The sequence below is a fragment of the Rhinolophus hipposideros genome, assembly GCF_964194185.1.
Source record: "Rhinolophus hipposideros genome assembly, chromosome: 5".
Lineage (NCBI taxonomy): Eukaryota > Metazoa > Chordata > Mammalia > Chiroptera > Rhinolophidae > Rhinolophus > Rhinolophus hipposideros.
Window position 1 is genome coordinate 15,410,814 of NC_138051.1, and position 19,546 is coordinate 15,430,359.

The following is a 19,546-nucleotide window of genomic DNA, read 5'->3' on the forward strand; positions in this document are numbered from 1 at the left end:
TGCTCCAAAAGACACATTAGAGCTGATTGTCTGGCTAGGTCTTATTTTCAGGGAAACACAGTACTACCCTTATAAGAGAAAAGATGGTTAGAAAGAACATACTGGAGAAGGAAAAGGATCAGGGGAAAAAGTGAATAAAGAGTGGGAATAAGTATACAGGGAATTCTGAAGCAGTTTCACAGACTATGAATTAGAATAAAATTCAAGAGGTCTGTTTTAAACAAAAACGCTGTTCATCTCTTTTCAAGGCTTGGACTCCAATTGTTCCCTGAATACCTACTTTAATAATTGTGGGGTTCTATAACATAACAGGAACATCAACATGGTTGAAAACAGAATTATAAAGATGGAAAAAGGGTTAGAATTTTTTTTTTGGTTTAGTGCTGTTTACTATCAACTACAATAAGCATCTTCACTTAAAATAGAATATAAAGAAATAGTTTAATGCTTAAGGAATTTAAATGGAATGGAAAGGAAAATTTCCAGAAATAAGTTGAAAAAAACTATTAGTATAGTTAGGTTATGATGGTGGAACAAAGAGACCAACTGTATAGAAAAAAAGAATGTCTAAGAAACAGACTTAAGCAAATATGGACATTTAAGATAAAAGTGATAATTTAAATTGATAATTCAAGATAAAAGTGATAATTTACAGTGATGAACTAATATATAGTATTATATTAACTGTCTATCCAATGGGAAAAATATAATTCCTCACATTAAACACTAAAACAAAAATAAAATCCTGGTTAAAGGCTTGAAATCAAAACAAAATTTTAAATTTTTACGAGAAAACAAAGAATATCTTTTTGATATAGGGATAGGTCTTTAAAAAATTCTATAAAGATGGGTTGACTTATTTATAACAAAATTCGAAACTTATGTATAACGATAACAGCCATTAATAATGACTCAAGAAAATATTTACAAAAGACAAAAGATTAGTATCCAAAATATATAGTAAGAATTTCTGTTAAGCAAGAGATAAAAGGGATCAGACAATTTACAGGAGGAAATAAAAATGATCAATAAACATGAAAAGATGCTCAAACTCACTAATAATCAAAGAACTACAAAGAAAAATGAGATAAAAATTTTAACTCAATTAACTGCAAATATTCAAAAAAGTTTTACATCAAGTTTTGAAGAACTAGCTACTCTCAAATACTTCATGCATACCCACTCTTGAAGACAATGGGGCAATATATATTAAAATAAAAAATATGCATCTCCTATTACCCCAAAATTTCATTTTTCAAATCACCTATAAAGAACACATGTGCAAAAAGGGTATTAATTGCAGCATTGTTAGTAATGGTAAACACTGGAAACACCCTAAATGCTCATTAAAGGAGACTGGATACACGTATTATGGTACATTTATATACGTACATTTATATACTGAAGTACAATATAGAAATTAAAGTAATAAACTTATATGTATTAAAATGGAAATAATTCAATGATAAACTTAATAAAACAGAAATATACTCTGTTTAAAAATCAGGGCAGCCAGTTAGCTCAGTTGGTTAGAGTACTGTGCTCTTAACAAAGCTGCCAGTTAGATTCCCACATGGGCCACTGTGACAACTAATTAAAACAACTACTTGACTTGGAACTGATGGATCCTAGAAAAATACACTTAAAATTTTTAAAAAGTATGGGGAAAAAAAAGTCATATATGGGGGTGGCTGCTTAGCTCAATTGGTTAGAGCATGGTGCTAATAACACCAAGGTTGCCAGTTCGATCCCCACATGGGCCATTGTGAGCTGCGCCCTCCTTAAAAAGAAAAAAATATATATATATGGACGGTAGGTTTATACATACTAAATTTATGAGTAGTTGCCTCTGGGAAACAAGGAAGGTAATGGTCCTGGGAAAGGAAATAGATAACTTCAACTCATTTATATCATGTGCTATTTCTTTTTATGTTTTATTTACACACACACACACACACACACACACACACCCCTGAAGCAAATATTGACATGTAAATCTGGGAGGTAATATATAGAATTTTGCTACATTTTCTGTGTTTTTGTTTCTAACACTCTCAAGAGTGCTAGAATAATTATAGTATTGACAGGTCTCATTCAAATTTATGATCATAAATTTCAAATGGATATACATTACCCTAATCATACACTTCACTGACGTTTGAGCTCCTTCACTGTCCTAAGTGGTTACCGTACGCCTTTTTCTCTCTCTCCAAATTTCTGATAATCCCCTCCTCTCCCATCTCAAGTTCATAATCCTGCCACATCAAGAAAGTGATGCACTTAGACATCCTCAGTCATGCTCACCCAATTTTTACATCTGTACCCACTTGTTCTGTCTTCCTTCTTTTTTGCAATGGATAAAGTGATTCAGCTCCTATCTAATTTCTCAGTTACACTCCTGATCCCATGCTTTTTGTTTACTACTCAGGGTTTCACTTTTATAATTATACCCTCTCCCATACATCATCAATTTCTCTTTCTATCTTGGATTAGTCTCATCGACAAATAACTATGTAATATTTTCCAACTTCAAAAAACAAAAATACCTCTTCCTCCAACTACCATCTCACCTTTCATTTTAATTGAAAACAAAATTTTTTGAAACATTGTCTACATTTGTCCCCACATCCTAATCTCTCCTCAATCTACTCTCTTCAGTAAAACTGAAGAATTAAACACAGAATTTTAAAGTTTCTCTATCTAAACATACATAGCGTAACTCATCAACCAAATATTAATCATTAGAATTTATACAGGATCAGTATACAATATAAGTGACACAAGAGATATACACTCCCCCAAAAATGCTAGTCCCAAAATTTGGAAACAACGTTAAAGTAAATATCATCTTCTAAGAGGATAAAAGCATTGCTGAAGTTTTGTGGACAACTTACTAAATTTATGAAGGCTCCAAAATCCCAACAAGGAGACCAAAATGCACCTAACTTAAACTGTAGTTCTATTCAATGAATTGTCTAGAAAGAAAAGTTCGCAATGCAGGACAATGGTCTGTATAAATGTCTACAAATCAGAGCCAGTAAAGTAAAATCTATAACTGTGCTTCTAAAGTATGCAAAGTGTTTTGATCTGCTTAGCCTGCTTTTGTTTCTCAAAGTAAAATTTAAAACTGCCCTTACCAATTTGGCTGTGTATGCCTCTTATTTGTTCAGCTCTTCAAGAAAACGGGATCAAAGTAAGTTTTTAAACATGCAAAGCTGAAGACCAGATTTCATTCATGATAATACCACCAAGGTATAGCTGCTAAGTCTCTTTGCTACTCTTCACGTAACATTATTTCCCAAATCAGTAAAAGATAAGCACTGACAAAAATAATAGAACCCACATACATATTCCCTGCTCTTTTAACAATTAAAACTAGGAATATTAAAGCTCTGAAAAGTACAAGAAGGGGAAGTGACATAATTCCCCTTTAATTTATATCTGTCTATTCTACATAGCATGAGATTTGCTGAAAATTAATATTCTTTATTATCTTCTATTACTTCTCCCTGTTAGAAAAGGAGCTGTATGGCTAGATAAATACAAGGATATTCAAGTTAGAGCACTGAAAGATCAAGAGCCCTGAGAGATCAAGAATACCAAATAGTAAAAAAATGATAAAAACTGAAACTGTTTTCATTAAACTACCTGTGGTTTTCTCATTTTTTTAAGTTAAAATACTACCACAATAAAACATTCATATGACTTAGATACAATATTTTTCTTGTTAAATTCATGCACATAATCATTTATATGTGATGAATCATTACTCTGATTAATACCTGCACTATAAATTATTTGTAACTGCCCTGTAAATACAATTCTCATGAATCAGTTAAGGGTCGCGGTGGCTCAGGCGGTTGGAGCTCCATGCTCCTAACGCCAAAGGCTGCTGGTTCGATTCCCACATGGGCCAGTGGGTTCTCAGCCACAAGGCCGCCTGTTCCACTCTTCAACTCCTGCAAGGGATGGTGGGCTGTGTCCCCTGCAACTAACAATGGCAACTGGACCTGGAGCTGAGCTGCGCCCTCCACAACTACAACTGAAAGGACAACAACTTGACTTGGAAAAAATCCTAGAAGTACACACTGTTCCCCAATAAAGTCCTGTTCCCCTTCCCCAATTAAAAAAAAAAATCTTTAAGAAGAAAAAAAAGAATCAGCTAAAAGCCTAAAAGCCAAGACTTCAGCAAATTCATTCCCCAGTCAAAAAGCTTTCATTTAAATTCTAGCATGACTTTTCTTATTTGAATTGTTACTATTGTTGGAAAATGTTAATATAGTTTATATGAGGCATAAAAATATTTTAATATCCATGTCTCTTAAAATGTTTTAGTGACTACTAAACATGGGAGTTAAGAGATCTTATTTTAAGATTTTCTAAAAACTTGCTGAAATTACTACTCTTCAAGATTGCTTAATATGCACAGCTTTGTAAACAAGTGCAAAGAAAACAAGACAATTACTTAAAAGCTATTAGAAAAGTTAAACAAAAAATATTATATATTCCTTTCTGTGCAACCCTGTTTTCAGAGCTCAGGCTCTAACCAACTGAGCTATCTGGCGGGCCCCTACTTGGATGTTTTTTAGAATTCCATTTTGATTTATCTAATCTATAGTGTTTTTGAAGGTATCTTTTTAAATGGATTTTTTTAGTATGTAGTTGCTCTAGGTATTACATAACTTATCACAGTTTACTAGTGTCAACATTTATCAATTCGAGTACATTATAGTTTGATCTGGAGCGGGAAGTCTTCCAGCAAGAAGTTTTTAAAAACTAAAAAAGGTGTCGTTTTTAATTGTGTTTAGAGAAGAATGATTCACAAGTTTTAAGTGCTGATTAATAGCCTTTGGTTCTACTGACATTATACATTATTTGGTCTTCCAACTACTGCAAATTATCTTAAAAATCTCAATATTAACCGCTAATACCTGGCTAAATTTTATTATTACTCAGCTAGACAAATCACTTAGTTCAACCCTCTCACTGTATAAAAGGTCTGAAGCCCAAAAAGATGAAACAAGTTTCAAAAATCACACAAAAAGATAAAGTGAAGACTGGAAACCATATCTCTTAACTTCAAGTCCAAATGTTTTTCCACCTAAACCATTCTTGCTCTACAATATTCAATCTAAGTTATAAACACATCAAAAAAAATGTTAAATGAATAGATACCCTGCACTATAAACTATTCAAATCAATTCGGTGTACAAATTATGTCAAAGCATAATAAGCCTTATCCTAATATGGTAGTCACATTGGTATATTAACCTTTATTAATCATTTATATACTACAGAGTTTTAGAAGAAAACATAACTAAAACATATATTGGTCTATAAGAACATTGAGTCTGCAGCTGAAAATTATGAGAAAATGTTGACTTGAAGAAAATAATATATACTTATAGATCCTCTAACCAATAAAAATGTCTGTAATGAGGAAAAAAAGACAAGTTATAGCATATCTTTTCTGACTATATAAGGTAAGAAAGTTTTTTTCCCTCTTCAGAGTATTTAACAGTGTAAAAAATAAATGATTCCTTGGAATTATGGAACCATTTTAAATTATTTCTGCTTACTCATTTGAAGTGAAAAATCTTAAAAATTTCTGCTAAGTACTAAGATGTTAAGGGAATATATAAATTTTACATAGTATGCATAATGGGACTAAATTCCAAGTAATCTCAAACAACTACAGAATCCATATTCTTCAGAAACTTAGTTATGTTAGTTGTCATATTATATTTAACATAAGTGTTTTAAACTAAAATATTTTAAAATTTAAGAAAAATCTTAAAAGACACAATCATTAGTGGGAAGCAGGACTCTTCATGAGCCCTGATAATACTGCATAATATAACACAAGAAGGAGCGTTACAAAGTGCTTTAAAAGCACATAACAAGGGGACTTAAGCTAGTCAGAAAGGTCAGATAGGGCTTCCTTTCCTAAGGAAATGGAAACTGAACTTAAATCGAACGAAAATCTTTCCCATTGAAGGGCTAGCAATACATTCAGTACCCACATTATAGGTCCCATTTAAATCATTTCAAAACTATAATCACTCCCCTTCTGTATAAATTTGTGAAAACAGAACTACAGATATCGATAGAGAGAGAGAGAGAGAGAGAGAGAGAGAGAGACAGATCACACTGAACTCAAGCAGCTTGTTTCTGAAGTATCTAGCAAAGTGGAATATATCTAAACCTAAAGCGGGCTAAGAAAAATCAGTGGACCAAAAATTAATATTTCAATGTAGGTCTTAAGCTCAGAAATGTAGAAGCTTGGTATGAATGTTAGGAATGCAGCTCATATCTCTAACTAGCAATAGGAATAAATAAAACATTGGAAAGATACACTGACTAATTTCAACCTTTCTGACACGTGTGTTTTTCTGAATTCCAACTATTCTTTGCATTTGGGCACAGCCTTAAAAAATGTTTTTATTAACTTCTACAAACTTAACTTGGCCGATAAATACTAAACTATAGTTATTTCCTAGGATGAAAGAGTTTTTTATCTGGACATGAACCTGTATCTGACAAATCACTGAACTGGAAAGCAAACTGAAAAATAGCCATGACCTATGCAAAACAAAACTGGAATGTTTTTCTAACAAATTCATGCTTACAAAGACAACTTCTAAAATAAGTGTTACATGTGTCAGGAGGGGACCATGGTTCAACTGCAGTTTTTATTTATTTCTTTAAGGTTATTGCTAATTTTCCTATTTTTGAAGTTCCAATATAGTTGTAGGTTACAAGATGATTTTGATTATGTAATAATTTGTAAATGTAATAAAAAGCTATTTCATTACAGTAAAAATAGTAAAAGTAAGAAGGGAGAAAGTGAAAAAAGGGAGTCACAGATTACTCTGTGACTCTCTTTGTTTTAAAATCAAGTGAAAAAACCCTTATTGGATGCAGTACACATACAGAAAAGTGCAAGTATTCTTAAGCATATAACTTGATTTTTTTCACAATTTGAGTATACATGTATAATTAGCATTCAAATCAAGTGACAGTTTTCAGTTTATTTTTACTTATGAATTTAGCTAGAAATCTTTACAATTTTAGCAGAAAAGATGTTTTTGATGCATAATATAAGTTGTTAATACTAATATGTCATATAGCAATCAGAGTAAGAATTTTAACAGGAATATGTTTTGGAAATAACCAACCCATTATAAATTCTTAATAAATACTAAACTGCAACAAAAATTTAACCAATGTGACTTAACCTTGTTCAGTGCCCATTCCATCAGAAATGGGATTACTTTAGATTATCACTACCCCTGTATTTTACGTTAAGTCCTTATTTTATAGCTGAGAAAACAGTGACAGGCAAAAGGAAATGCTCAAGATTACACAAGAAATTAATGGTAAAGACAAGATAAAAACCCAAGTCTCCTCATTCCTTGTTCAGTACTCTAATTTACCAATTAGCTAACTGTAATACAAAATAAAAGAAGCAACCCAGAAACCTGCTCAGTGACTATGTAGATGGGACAGAGAAGCACCAAGAGCAAACAGAATGTTTTTATAAATTTACTCTTGGTGAGACTAGGGCTAATAGCTAAATGCATTCATCAACATTACTCCAATTCAAACTATGTACGTTCTAGAACCTCAGGAGACATTTAATGCAACTCAACCATAAAGTTCTGAACAGTATGTAAAATTCCTTTGCTTTGTCTGTAGAATTACTATTTCATTGAGATTACAATGGACATAAGTGACTCTTGTGTCAAACCGAATGAATCAGGTACATTATTTGGAGACACACTATAAAACGAATACGATAGGTATCATCTATGAAGATATCAATTTAGAAGCTCACAATTTTGAATTTTCAGTCAGACTTTTAAAGTAATGGATACTAGGTTCCATTACATTCATAATAGACTAACCCTCCCACATATAGTAACTCTGGTCAATACACAAAAAATAACTACCTGAAGGCTCTTACTCATGAAAAAAAGTAGGCAGATTTGGTAAACAAGTAGGAACTGGGAAGAAGGGACCATCATGAGGTGAGTTTTCCATTTTTATAGTGTAGCCTTAAGGAAATCCAGGGTCAAGATGCAACACAGAACGGTCAAAACTCACAGAACTTTCTGGATTCAAAAACTAAATGACAGAGCCCAAGGAAGTCAGAGAAGAACTCAAAATTCCGAGTTTTCTGCCCACATCTATGACCCACGTGTGAGACAAACTTAAGCAGTTTTCAGAAGAGGCTAAAAACTGAACTGATATTTGAGCTGCTGCCCACTCAGGAAAGAAAGTCTATAATTTGACCAACCTGTGTTGTAAAACAAAACCAATAACCCTTTTCAGAGAAATATAGTAGAATGCAGAATCTTCACAATGTTTTGAATCCAAAATTACTCTAAATAGCAAGAAACAGGAAAATGTGACCCAGGCTTAAAGGAAAAAACAATCAATAGAGGCTATCCTCAAAATGACCCTGATGTTAGAATGATCATACAAAGACTTTAAAGCAGCTATTATAAAATTATGCTCAGTGAGGATTAAAAAGTTTATAATGAATTAAAAAATAAGAAATCTCAGCAGAGAAATCAAAACTATAATAAAAAACAAGCAAACAGAAATTCTCGAACTGAAAAATGTATTATCTAAAATAAAACTTTTACATCAAATAACAGCTGACTTGAGTTTAATTATAGGACCAGTTAGAGCTCATCTGGTTGATCTGACTTAATTATTTAATCCATTGATTTATCATTGATCCTTTAATACGGGTTAGAATAAGGAAATGAGCATAGACCTTAAATAGACTCTAAGTGATTCCCAAGCACTTCCATTTTGATGCAGGTTCATACTTGTGTTCTTCTGTGAAATAATTTAGAATTTTTGTTTACAGGTTGAATGTCTAATAAATAGCTTTTGAATTAAAAATAAATAAATAAATAAAACTTTTATTGGATGGGCTTGATAGCAGAATGGAGATGACAGAGGGAAGAGTCAGTAAACTTGAAGATAGATTAACAGAAGTTATTTAGCCAAATAAGGAAAGAGAAAAAATTTGGAAACAAAATGAAAAAAAAACTCAGGGATCTGGGAGACAATATCAAAAGGTATGAAAAATTACAAGTTTCAGACAAATTTTAAAAGACATGTAAAATATTTTCTAGTTTGATGAAATGAACAACAATACAAAGTCATTGATCTCTGAGTTCTAGCCTGAACTATTCTCCTAGCTAACTATTTTAACCCAAGATTGCCAGTTAATCTATTTCATGACTCAGTGCCCTTCTCCATATATTAAGAGCTATGGACAGATTTGTGGTTTTTCAATTTAACTTTTCCTCAGAACCTTTATGGAGTTTTTTAGAAATACAGGCCTCACCTCCTGAGTTCATGCTCAGAAAGTCTGATCTGAGGTTGGACCCATATATCTGCATTTTTCTTCAAGTTCCCTAGGTTATTTCTGATGATAAGCCAAGTTTGAGAACACTACACTAGATGATACTTTAGGAAGACAAAGTATGACAGAGACTCTTGGTGCTAATAACTTCTGCATTCTCTAAAGGAAAGTCCTCTACACAGATGTAGAGACATGATACCTGCCGAAATCTTACAATAAAGTCCCTTGGGACAAGGGCTGTACTGTATTCATCTTTATTTTTAATCACAGCTTTTAAATTAATGTTAAAGGTCAAGAAGGAATCTTTCAGAGATGTTCTATGCCACCCCTTTCCAAGATGTTAAGTTTGTCAGTCACCTCATATATATATATCTAAACATAAAAACAATAAGAAAAAATACTCAGCTTTCTCAGAATTATTTGGGTATTCATTCAACAAATATTTACTGAGCATATACTATGTACCTGGCACTGTTGTAGGTGTTGTGAATAAAAGTAACACAAGTTTCTATCTTTAGTGATATCAAACACAGGAGAAGCCACAGTATAAGGAGCCATCACTTTTCAGAACAGACACGTACTACCACAGCAAAGGCTAACTCTTGGAATTAAAGTTTACCATAATATTCTTTCCTCTCCAGGTTCTCAGGAAAAAATATGAAATAGTACATGGTTTTAAATGTAACTAATTTTTCAAAGCAGGCATAGCTAACTTCACATAACAATGTCCCTGAAATAAGGGGCATAAATAAAAGTGAGCAAACTACATAAATAATTTGAAATACCTTCCTTGGGAGAGTAGGGACCTTGGGAGAGTAGGGGCTATTATGAGACTAGTAATTGCATTATTTCAGGATATTCTGCTGTGATTCTTCTGGTAAATATATTTAGTTTGGCAAGATATCTAAGATACATTATTCAATAAAAAAGATAATTAAAAGAGAGTGGATAGTGTAATTGCACAAAAATGATGAAGGAATTTGTATATTTATGTTTATGAATGCATACCAAAAAAGAAAAATTCCTGAAAGATATAATTCTGGGAAGGGCATGCTAAGATGATAAGGGGGATTTTTTCACTTTTCTAATTACATATTTCTTTATTGTTTAGATTTTCCAAAATAAACATGTATCTTCCATAAGCAACAAAAACAATAAAGGTATTCCACGGGGGCAGGGGGAAGAGAGTGGGCGTAAAACAGCTTTCTGTAATGTGAACAATTACCCTCACTTAGTTTGGAAATTTGTGTTGTTATTATGTTCTAATACATAATATCATGGTTTTTCTTAATACAGGGCACCCATGTACTCTTTTCTTCCATTGCTGTATGTTGCACACACTGGTTGCCTTTCAAATATAAATAATAACTATACTCTTTCCACACCTGATGGAGGGATCATCATTCTACGATCCTGTTCCCATGGAGGTGAAATGGACCCAGTGTCAGAAGGTGCTCGGTGAGGATCAGTTAACCTGTCACAGTTTGGTTCTCCTCTTTCATTGGTAATTTGATGATCTAGAGGATTCCCTGGGCCTCTGGAGCCTAATTAAAGAAAAAAAATACAATTGTTTTATCTAAAAAAGTACTATAAGACCTATTAAAAAAGTACTATAAGACCTATCACCCAATTCCAGACACATTTTTAAAAGTGAAAACAGTCAGATTCCAATGAAGTTTTCCTAAGACCCAGTCTTGTAACTATCCCACCAAAGCCATTTCTAGGACAATTCTGCCACATGCATAAACAAACACTACAAAATTTGTTTTTAAATATTACCATAATTGTGTTACACATAAAATCAGTAGTTAAACTGCAAATTATAAATCATGTTTGAAAAGTAAATGTAGAAAGTAAATTGCAAAGTAAAGATTTCTAAACCAGGTGTAATAAAATAGTTATAAAATGAAGTTTTTGTTGCTTAAACTAATATGCCAGTAGTCAAAATCAGCATGATTCCTTTAAAACAGCCATCTTAGGGGCAATACACATATTTCAATAATTCTGTGACTACTTCAAGTATGTTTTCAGAAAAACTCTTTTGGAAATGTACTCAGATTAACGTTAGAGCCACTCAAGAAACTGCATCTCAATGTTGTAATATGACTCCCTACTTCTGCCCAAAAATGATTTCAACCAGTCTGATTACAAACTTTATGCCATCAGATAAATTTGGCTATAAATGGCTTTCAGCAATTTCTATATATCAAATTCACCGTCAAAAAGAGCTCATAGCTCTGAAGGCAAGTCTACCAAGAGTTTCAGCAGCAATAGGACCACTGGTACAAACACTTCAAGCAAAGTAATAGTCACTTGGATATGAAAATTTGTTATGCTTACAATAAAAAAGAAGGGGAATCACTTTAAAAGTCCCTTCTGATGACTCCAGAAAGGGTAGTACCTCAATTAATAAACCCTATTCAATGTAAATAGAAAAGACAAATACAAAAAAAAATTTTAACACTAAATCTCAATATTAATACCGCATTTGTCCATCTTTGAGGAGTAAACGAGGTCTTCTCCAAATTATACGGCCCAGAAAACAAAAGCTTGTTCCTTTCAAGGGACAGCTTTTAAAAAAAAAAACATTTTTTAATAGAAATCTTTCTAAAATGCTTCCCATATTTCAGTATCTCCTTTAAAAAGAGGGAACAAAAAATAATTTGACCTTTCCTTGGCAATTTGTGCAAATCAGTTTAAGCATTTTTTAAAAAAATATGTAGTTATCTTCTAAAATTTTTTTCTATCTGCTCTCTTTTGTAGAGTCAAGAGGTAAACTGACTTTTATGTTAGAAGGTCAGCTCTTTTCCTTTTAGTTGCACATTCTATTAAACTCCCCAAATCTTTCTTTCTAGCTTGTTCATCCTTCTAATCAGCCCATTAGGGAAAAAAAGGCTGGGAAAGAAGAAAATTGGTAAGAAATGTGCAAGAGTCAATTACGCTAAATTCATCTCAAGTGAAGCACAGTTCTTTAAGGAGATATTCACTTTCTGACAGCTTACTTCCAGAAGACCAAGTACAGGCCAAGTACAGGTAGTCAAGACTGACTACCAAGTGAAAAATTACAAACTTGAAAGGGCTAAAGGTTAAAATTTTTCACTCAGACCAAATATTATATACAATTTACTCTAAAAAGAAATTATTGTCCTTATACTCAATTTTATTCAAACATACATCTCATCCAAACTTTCAAATTTAAAAAGGGCATAAAAGGAAAAGGAAGGGTACTAGTCATCCTTCTTTGGTGGATCACAGAAACTTTCAGTTCAAAGCAAGTCTTTTAGCACCAGCTGATTACTTACCTAAAACCGCTGTAGCTTTTCTAACATGTAAACACCTTTGCAAATAACCTAGACACATATTATCTTGAAAGTAATTATAAAGGAAAGGAAAGTAATTTAAATAGGAGAGGAGAAATCAAAGATAATTTTTATTTTTATTCCAAATATTCAATTGACTACAAGCAATCCTTGACTTATGTCATTCAAGTTCAGTGATTCACAAGATAGCCAATTATACCCTTATTTCTAGGGCACTGTTTTTCAGACTGCTGGCTACAACCCATTTTGGTATATGAAATTAATTTAGTCTTAATCAGTGTAAGTACTATTTTGTGTAACTGGTATCATTTATATTTATATTAGTATGTAATATGATGATATAAAATCTATTTCTTGCTGTAGGTCAAGGCAAAAAATTGGGGAGGTGGGGGAATGGATTTAGGGCATTTGCAGTGCACATGTGTATTTCAGAATTAGTCCCCTTACTAGAGTATTTAAAAAAAAAAGCTCTCCTAGGATTCCAAGTGTCAGTCTGCAACTCAATCCCTTTCCCTGGAACTTTCAATTCAAAGCCAATAAAAGTGTCACCAGGCTGTTGGCCGAATCAACTGTGGTACTGGGAAGGACCAGTGCTAAGTTTAGCAAACTGAGGATGGGGAAAGAAACGGGAAAAGAGAGAATATCTCACGAACATAAAGGAGGAAAATTTATTGTTTTTCATACTCTTGAAGGCAATTCCAAAGAAAAAGTTCTAAAGATATTTAAAATAATGACAGCTTCAACAGGGCAGTACACACTCTCTCTGAGAGGCTACTTCAATGGGTAATATCCATGTGAATATTTGAGGTTTGGTATGTTAGGTTTAGTTTGTTTTATTTGGTCTCATTACTTTTTGTTCCTCTCAGATTCAATATGCTAAAATTACTGATAAAAATGGGGAACAGAGATGTAATATTGGTGAAAAGTGCTCTCAGCTTTTATAAAACAGACGTGGGGCTAAAAACCTAAGACTTTTGATTTTGGAATAGACAGGGCTCTCTCTCTTTGAATTTTGCCACAATTTAAGGGAAAATTTTAAAGCAACTTGACAGAGTGAACAAAGTATGGTAATAGATCAAAAGAGGAAAACTCCAGGTACATAGGTAACAGCAGGGTGAGAGCTAATCCAGTAAATGCAGAAAAACCAACAGCTAATGATTAGTCTTAAAGTAGCTCAGGAAATTCTCAAAAACACAAACGGGTAACAATCTTAGGTTGGTTTTTCAAAGTTGGTTTTTCCAAAACACAAACAGGCAGACAATCTTAAGTTGGTTTCTCAAAGTATTAAGAAATGATTTAGGTCTCATTTAAGGTTCCCATGAAAACTACCCACAAAAAAGCAATTCTGAATTCATCAATTTGAAAAAAAGGTCCTTTACTTTGATTTTCTAGAATAAGATCATGATAATGAAGTAACAAAGATTTTAAAACTCTACATTCTAATAATGTTTCATTAAAATACAATTTTATGCTATAGTATATTGTTATTTTGGGTAATCTTTATAAACTTTTATATTTTGTAGTATAATATATAGTTTTTAAGAAGTCAAAATATGATTTTAAAAAGATACACAATAAGTGCTTGACCAAAATGTATTATAATACTGTATCTAAGAGAAAAATATTAAAATTAGATGTCTTAATTTCCAAAAAAAACTACCCCACAAAATAAGTGCAAGGAATGCCTGTATTTTCCAAAGGATTATTTTAAAGATCGTTTTAAAGATAAGTTGAGATGAAAATGTAAAGTAAGGAAGAAATATAGAGTAATAAAGATGTTTAAACAATATACCTCTTCCTCCTCCCCCTGGAAGCAAAGGTGAGAGTCTGAGTGGACCCTCCAACAAAGTTGGAGGGGAGAGAAAAGCTCTCGTTTCAGATGAAGGTCGACCCAATGGTGAGGGACCATATGGGGAATGCTCTGGAATAATTAAAACAGCATATTTAAATTCATAGTTTCAATTAGCTACACTATAGATTAGAATCCCATTTCAACAATTACCACCAGGTCATCCTATTGCCAATTTAAGTTTAATCCATGTCCTGATCATCAACTATGCCTTGGGTTTTGCTAACATGGAACAGAATTAAATAGGGAACGCTATGTTCCATAAAGTCTGTCTACCAAATGCATATTTTAGTCAATAAAAACATTATTCTCTTGATAATTAATATACACATATAACCATGAAGTATTAACCAAAGGATACTGATGATATTTGGGGGGTTATAAGATTTGGGGGGCATGAAGGTTTGGTTTGGTTTGGTTTTTAACGGCAGTACGCTTCTTGATATTTCAGCTGGTGAGGGTTGTAATATGGAAGGGCTCAGTTTAAATCAGGACCTGATGGCCTGTGTTGGGCCATGAATTGTTTGAGTAAAGCTTCGGAATATGAAAAGCATAAAATACTCTAAGGCATCAGAAATTACTTTTAATTCATTACCAGTGAAAAGTCAGGTTACATATACTAATTCATAAAAAATTATTACTTTATCTATAAACCATATGAGCAAGAGCCCTATCATTTTATAAACTTCACCATTCCCAAATAATGGTTATGCCTCAGAAAATCAAAAATCTACATCAAAAAACAAACTTATATACCATCAAAATAACACTTTTAAAATATGCTAAATTTTATTATGTAGTTCATATAATATTCAAATGTAGTTACAACAAAAGATCAAAGCATTATTTACCCTCCCTCCCTGAGACTTCTGCATTAATTTCAGACAAAAATTCTTTCTGTATAGTTCCTCCCTCTCCTAATTTTTTTACTATTTGAAATTCATGATAATCTGATATCTTTAAAACGTAGAAATAGAATTTCATTTTAATGAAACTGGACTCTCAAAGATGATTTTTGTAATTTTTCAAAGGTTACTATAATGGGATTCTACCTATATAAAGATAGGTTTATTTTCACTGCCTCAGAAACTTAATTCTAATTCAAACAAAATTATTTTGAAAATTTTAAACTATTTGAAATAGTATGAGATCATCAAAGATGCTAACTCATTTATTAGTTAACAGAAATATTAAATACATCTTCCAAAGAAGAGGTGTCTTTTGGGGGTATTAAAACAATCAAAACTCAGATTACTCAGGATTTCCCTCCTTTTAATTAATATATTTAGGTAATTAAAAACCAACTGTTTTAATTTTCATTTTTATAATTTAAGCTAATACCAAAGAATAGTTACTATGTAAGCAGTCACAATGCTATTCTATTTAAGCACTCCTTATTCATTCTCCCCCAAAATAATTAATGAGTACCTTACACTGTGCCGAGCACTATAATTTTCAAAAAGCTCAAGGTACTAAATATACATCATTTTATAAACCCCACTGAGAAAGAGAGGAAGCAATTATTTACAGTAGAGCTAGGGAAACACAACTCAGAAACTTGGGAGAGTGTGAGAGATTAGAACTCTAGCTCAAAAATCTAAAATGCTTATAAATAACAGTGTTAAGTTTATACTAATAAAAACTGTATGTGATATATATATATATATATATTTTTTTTTTTTTTAATGAGAAGTTAAAAAAAAAAAGACTACCTCTGCCAAATGCTGTATTTGGAACATCAAGTGCATAAGGATCTTTTTCTAAAAGTTCAAATTTAAACTCTGTTTCAGTTAATCTGCAAATAAAGAACAAACATCTCTAAGTTACTTGTCCAAAAGAAGCACCCACATTTCAAGAAAAATGAGACTATCAAGTACAAGCTACTCTTCACTTTCTCAATATCTGCATAGAAGAAACATACCCTTTACAATTATTCTGGCCAAAATGCCTTTCTATATCCCCCACTACTTATTTTAGGATAACTAGTTTTTCTTTGCCTAGTGATAGTGATATTTTGTTGAGGTTTGTAATTGTTTTGTCTTCAAAATCAGGCTACAAAGTACAATATCACACAATCCAAATTTTAAAAACAGAAGGGTCCTCCAACGTCAACCAGTACAAGTCTATCATTTTTCAACTAAAGAAACTGAGGCTAGGAGTTTAAATGATTTATTCAAAATGAAAGTGCCAGGATTAAAACACTGGACTCCTGTCTCTAAGTCATGTATATTTCCCATTGTAATGTTACCCATATCCAACCATAACATAAAATTGGAATCCAATTAAACTCATGCTACAATTTTTTTATCTTAGAAACTTTTTATCTTAGAAATGTGCTATTTTAAAAGAATCTTATTTCTAGTTCTTGACCATTAGAACTGAAATAAAATATTTCATCATTTGGTTTTAATTTCTGAATAGAAAAGGCAACCAAGAAGACTAAAACTAATATTGGATAATGTTAATAGTACATTCTTGCAAGAAATTACAACACTCTGGGAAGAATGTTACAATCCTCACAGAAAAGCACTTACTCTTCCCTTCACCTGTGCATTGTACACTTTTATTTTCCTTTTCATTTTATTATTATAAAGTAATGCTACTCGATACATTAAAACCAGGGGATACAAGAAATAATAAACATTTATTCTATCCCATTAACCCATTAAAAGATGCTGATAATCTGAGAATTACTATGTCAGAGAGAGTCATCTTTTCTTTTTCCATCCCATAAAGTCTCCCTCTACCTACCCTGTTTTGTTTCTCTTGAGTTTTGTTACACTTTTTACAAAAGAATCAGTGAACAGTTTCCTTCTGTTAGACCTAAGACAAGTGTTTCAAACGAAAAATTCTAATAAATCCTAGTAAAACTAATAGATATTTTACTAGTAGGTATGCTGGATTTACTGCAAATTTTCTTGTTTATCGTTACAAAAGTATTATTAATAAAATAACAACTAAGAATAAAAGTAATAATTAGTTTTTAAAGTGTTCTCCCTAAGATACTTACTTTTGTCTGTTGTGAGCATTTTCTTTCTTTAAATCACTGAGGTTTCTTTCAGCAGTCCGAGCTGCCAACTTGAAGAAAGTAATATTGTTTACAAATACTTTTTAAAAAAACTTAAAATGAAAGATACATGTACATAAATATGATGGCATACAAATATCATAGTCATTTAAGTAAGTATCCATTTCTGTAAATTGAAAATTTCAATGGAAAACAATTTTAATTTAGGGAATAATTTTAAAAGGGCATGAGTTTCCTGTAACCAGAAGATATGAGCCTAAGGCTGGAGTTCAATCATGTCCTTGCCAATAAAAGCTGTTATCTTGATGTGAAGTCAAGGATTAGCATTATTTGGTGCTGTAAATATCCAAATAGAATGAAGAGAGCAACGTTAAGGACCCAAGCTTAGGGTAATGGGAATGGAGACTCAGGATCATTATGCATAGCAGCACTGGCTATGGAACAAGGTAACCATCTCTGGAAAGAATCACTGTAATTCTGTGAAACCATAAAGGTCTAAAACAGCTTCACAGCATGCCAGTAAAGGCCATTTTTTTAAATGGCTGAATATAATCAGAGCATACTGCAAGTCTACTAAGTACACGGCACTATATGCAATAATATTTTTATAGTCTTTTACATTTGTTTAGTGACACTTTTATTTAGTAAAATAAAAGGTTAGAAATCAGAATTTGTGTTATAGAAAACAAAGCTTACACTTATAATAATTACTAAGAACATGCAATATTCCCAAATAGTTGTGGTCAAAGGTTAAACCTATATAGACTCCTGCACGTTTCCTAGTCATTCTGTGGATTCTCCAGATTAGAAGCAGCAGTGTATGTGGAACATCAGACCAGCTGAACTCATGGAATTCTAGGGCTAATGTATCTATCACACGATAGGCAAATCAACTCAGTCTATAACCATAACTTTTTACAAGTAAAAGAACTATACTATCACTGTGCTCACTTAAAGTTATGAACTACATGAGAACTGACTTTAACTGGCAAAGAATAAATTATGTAAATATTCACAAAAAAATATAGCTTAACATATAGCTTAATTGCATAATAGCTTAATATATTTGCATATAGCTTAATAGCATAATATAGCTTAAAATATAGCTTAATTGTATACATTTTAGCACTCATTATTAAAAGGATTCCATGTGTAAATCCTTTTCCAGTATACAATCGTAATCAATTTTGTACTAACAAATAAAAAAATTACACCACAAAAATTTTAGTTAATAAAATGCCAATTCATTTAACTTTTAACAATGTAGACACAAAATCACTTCTAAATATTTTCTACATAGTATAACACATGTACCCTTAAGGCACAAAAAATGTACAGCAATCAGACAAAAGAAAGTTCTACTATGATTATAGGATAGTATGTGTTAATGATATACTTACAACAAAAAAAATATAAAAACAAACTGATGGCAAATGACTACAGACTTTTGAAAAGCTTACACCCAAAGGCTAGATAAAACTATAATTTCAGTGAATGACCACAATGTATTCTGAAACACTGTATTCAGATAGTGAATACTTACTATATGCAAAAAACATTCCATTAGTACAGATGCTAAGGAAAAAGAAATAGTCCCTATCTTTAGAAGCTTAACCTGTGTTAAGGACAAATATAAATGAGCATAGTACTTGCCATAGGACACAAATAAATAAAGTACTCTGTGAGTTCAAAAGCAAAGATTAAATCTCACAGGATGGAGCAGAGAAATGCTCAGTAGATAAAATAACAACTGAAATTGTGAAATTATTTATAAGGGTAAAAAAATGGAAACAAACTAAAGGTTTAGCAAAAGGAAAAGGTTTATATAAATTATGAAACATTCAAAGAAAAATATCTGATCTATTAAGTAAACAGGTAAAAAACACTATATATAATATGATTCCATTTTTTTAAATATTTATGTGCTTTTATGTCTAAATGCATTCAAAAAAGTATGGAATAAA

At 32.0% G+C, this 19,546-nt stretch overlaps 1 protein-coding gene across 22 annotated transcripts in view; it reads right to left on the reverse strand.

Annotated features, from left to right (window-relative positions):
* The window catches only part of MIA2 (MIA SH3 domain ER export factor 2), an 86,205-nt gene that overhangs the window by 6,748 nt on the left and 59,911 nt on the right, over nucleotides 1–19,546 (reverse strand). For 14 of the 22 annotated variants that reach the window (XM_081047832.1, XM_081047821.1, XM_081047841.1 and 11 more), the window contains 4 exons: nucleotides 17,565–17,632; nucleotides 16,267–16,349; nucleotides 14,498–14,626; nucleotides 10,771–10,929 (listed from right to left, as the gene is read on the reverse strand). In XM_081047832.1, the coding sequence (XP_080903958.1) occupies nucleotides 10,771–10,929; nucleotides 14,498–14,626; nucleotides 16,267–16,349; nucleotides 17,565–17,632 (439 nt within the window). The remainder of the gene's footprint in view (nucleotides 1–10,770; nucleotides 10,930–14,497; nucleotides 14,627–16,266; nucleotides 16,350–17,564; nucleotides 17,633–19,546) is intronic. The other 8 variants (XM_081047831.1, XM_081047830.1, XM_081047834.1 and 5 more) reach the window with 1 other exon arrangement.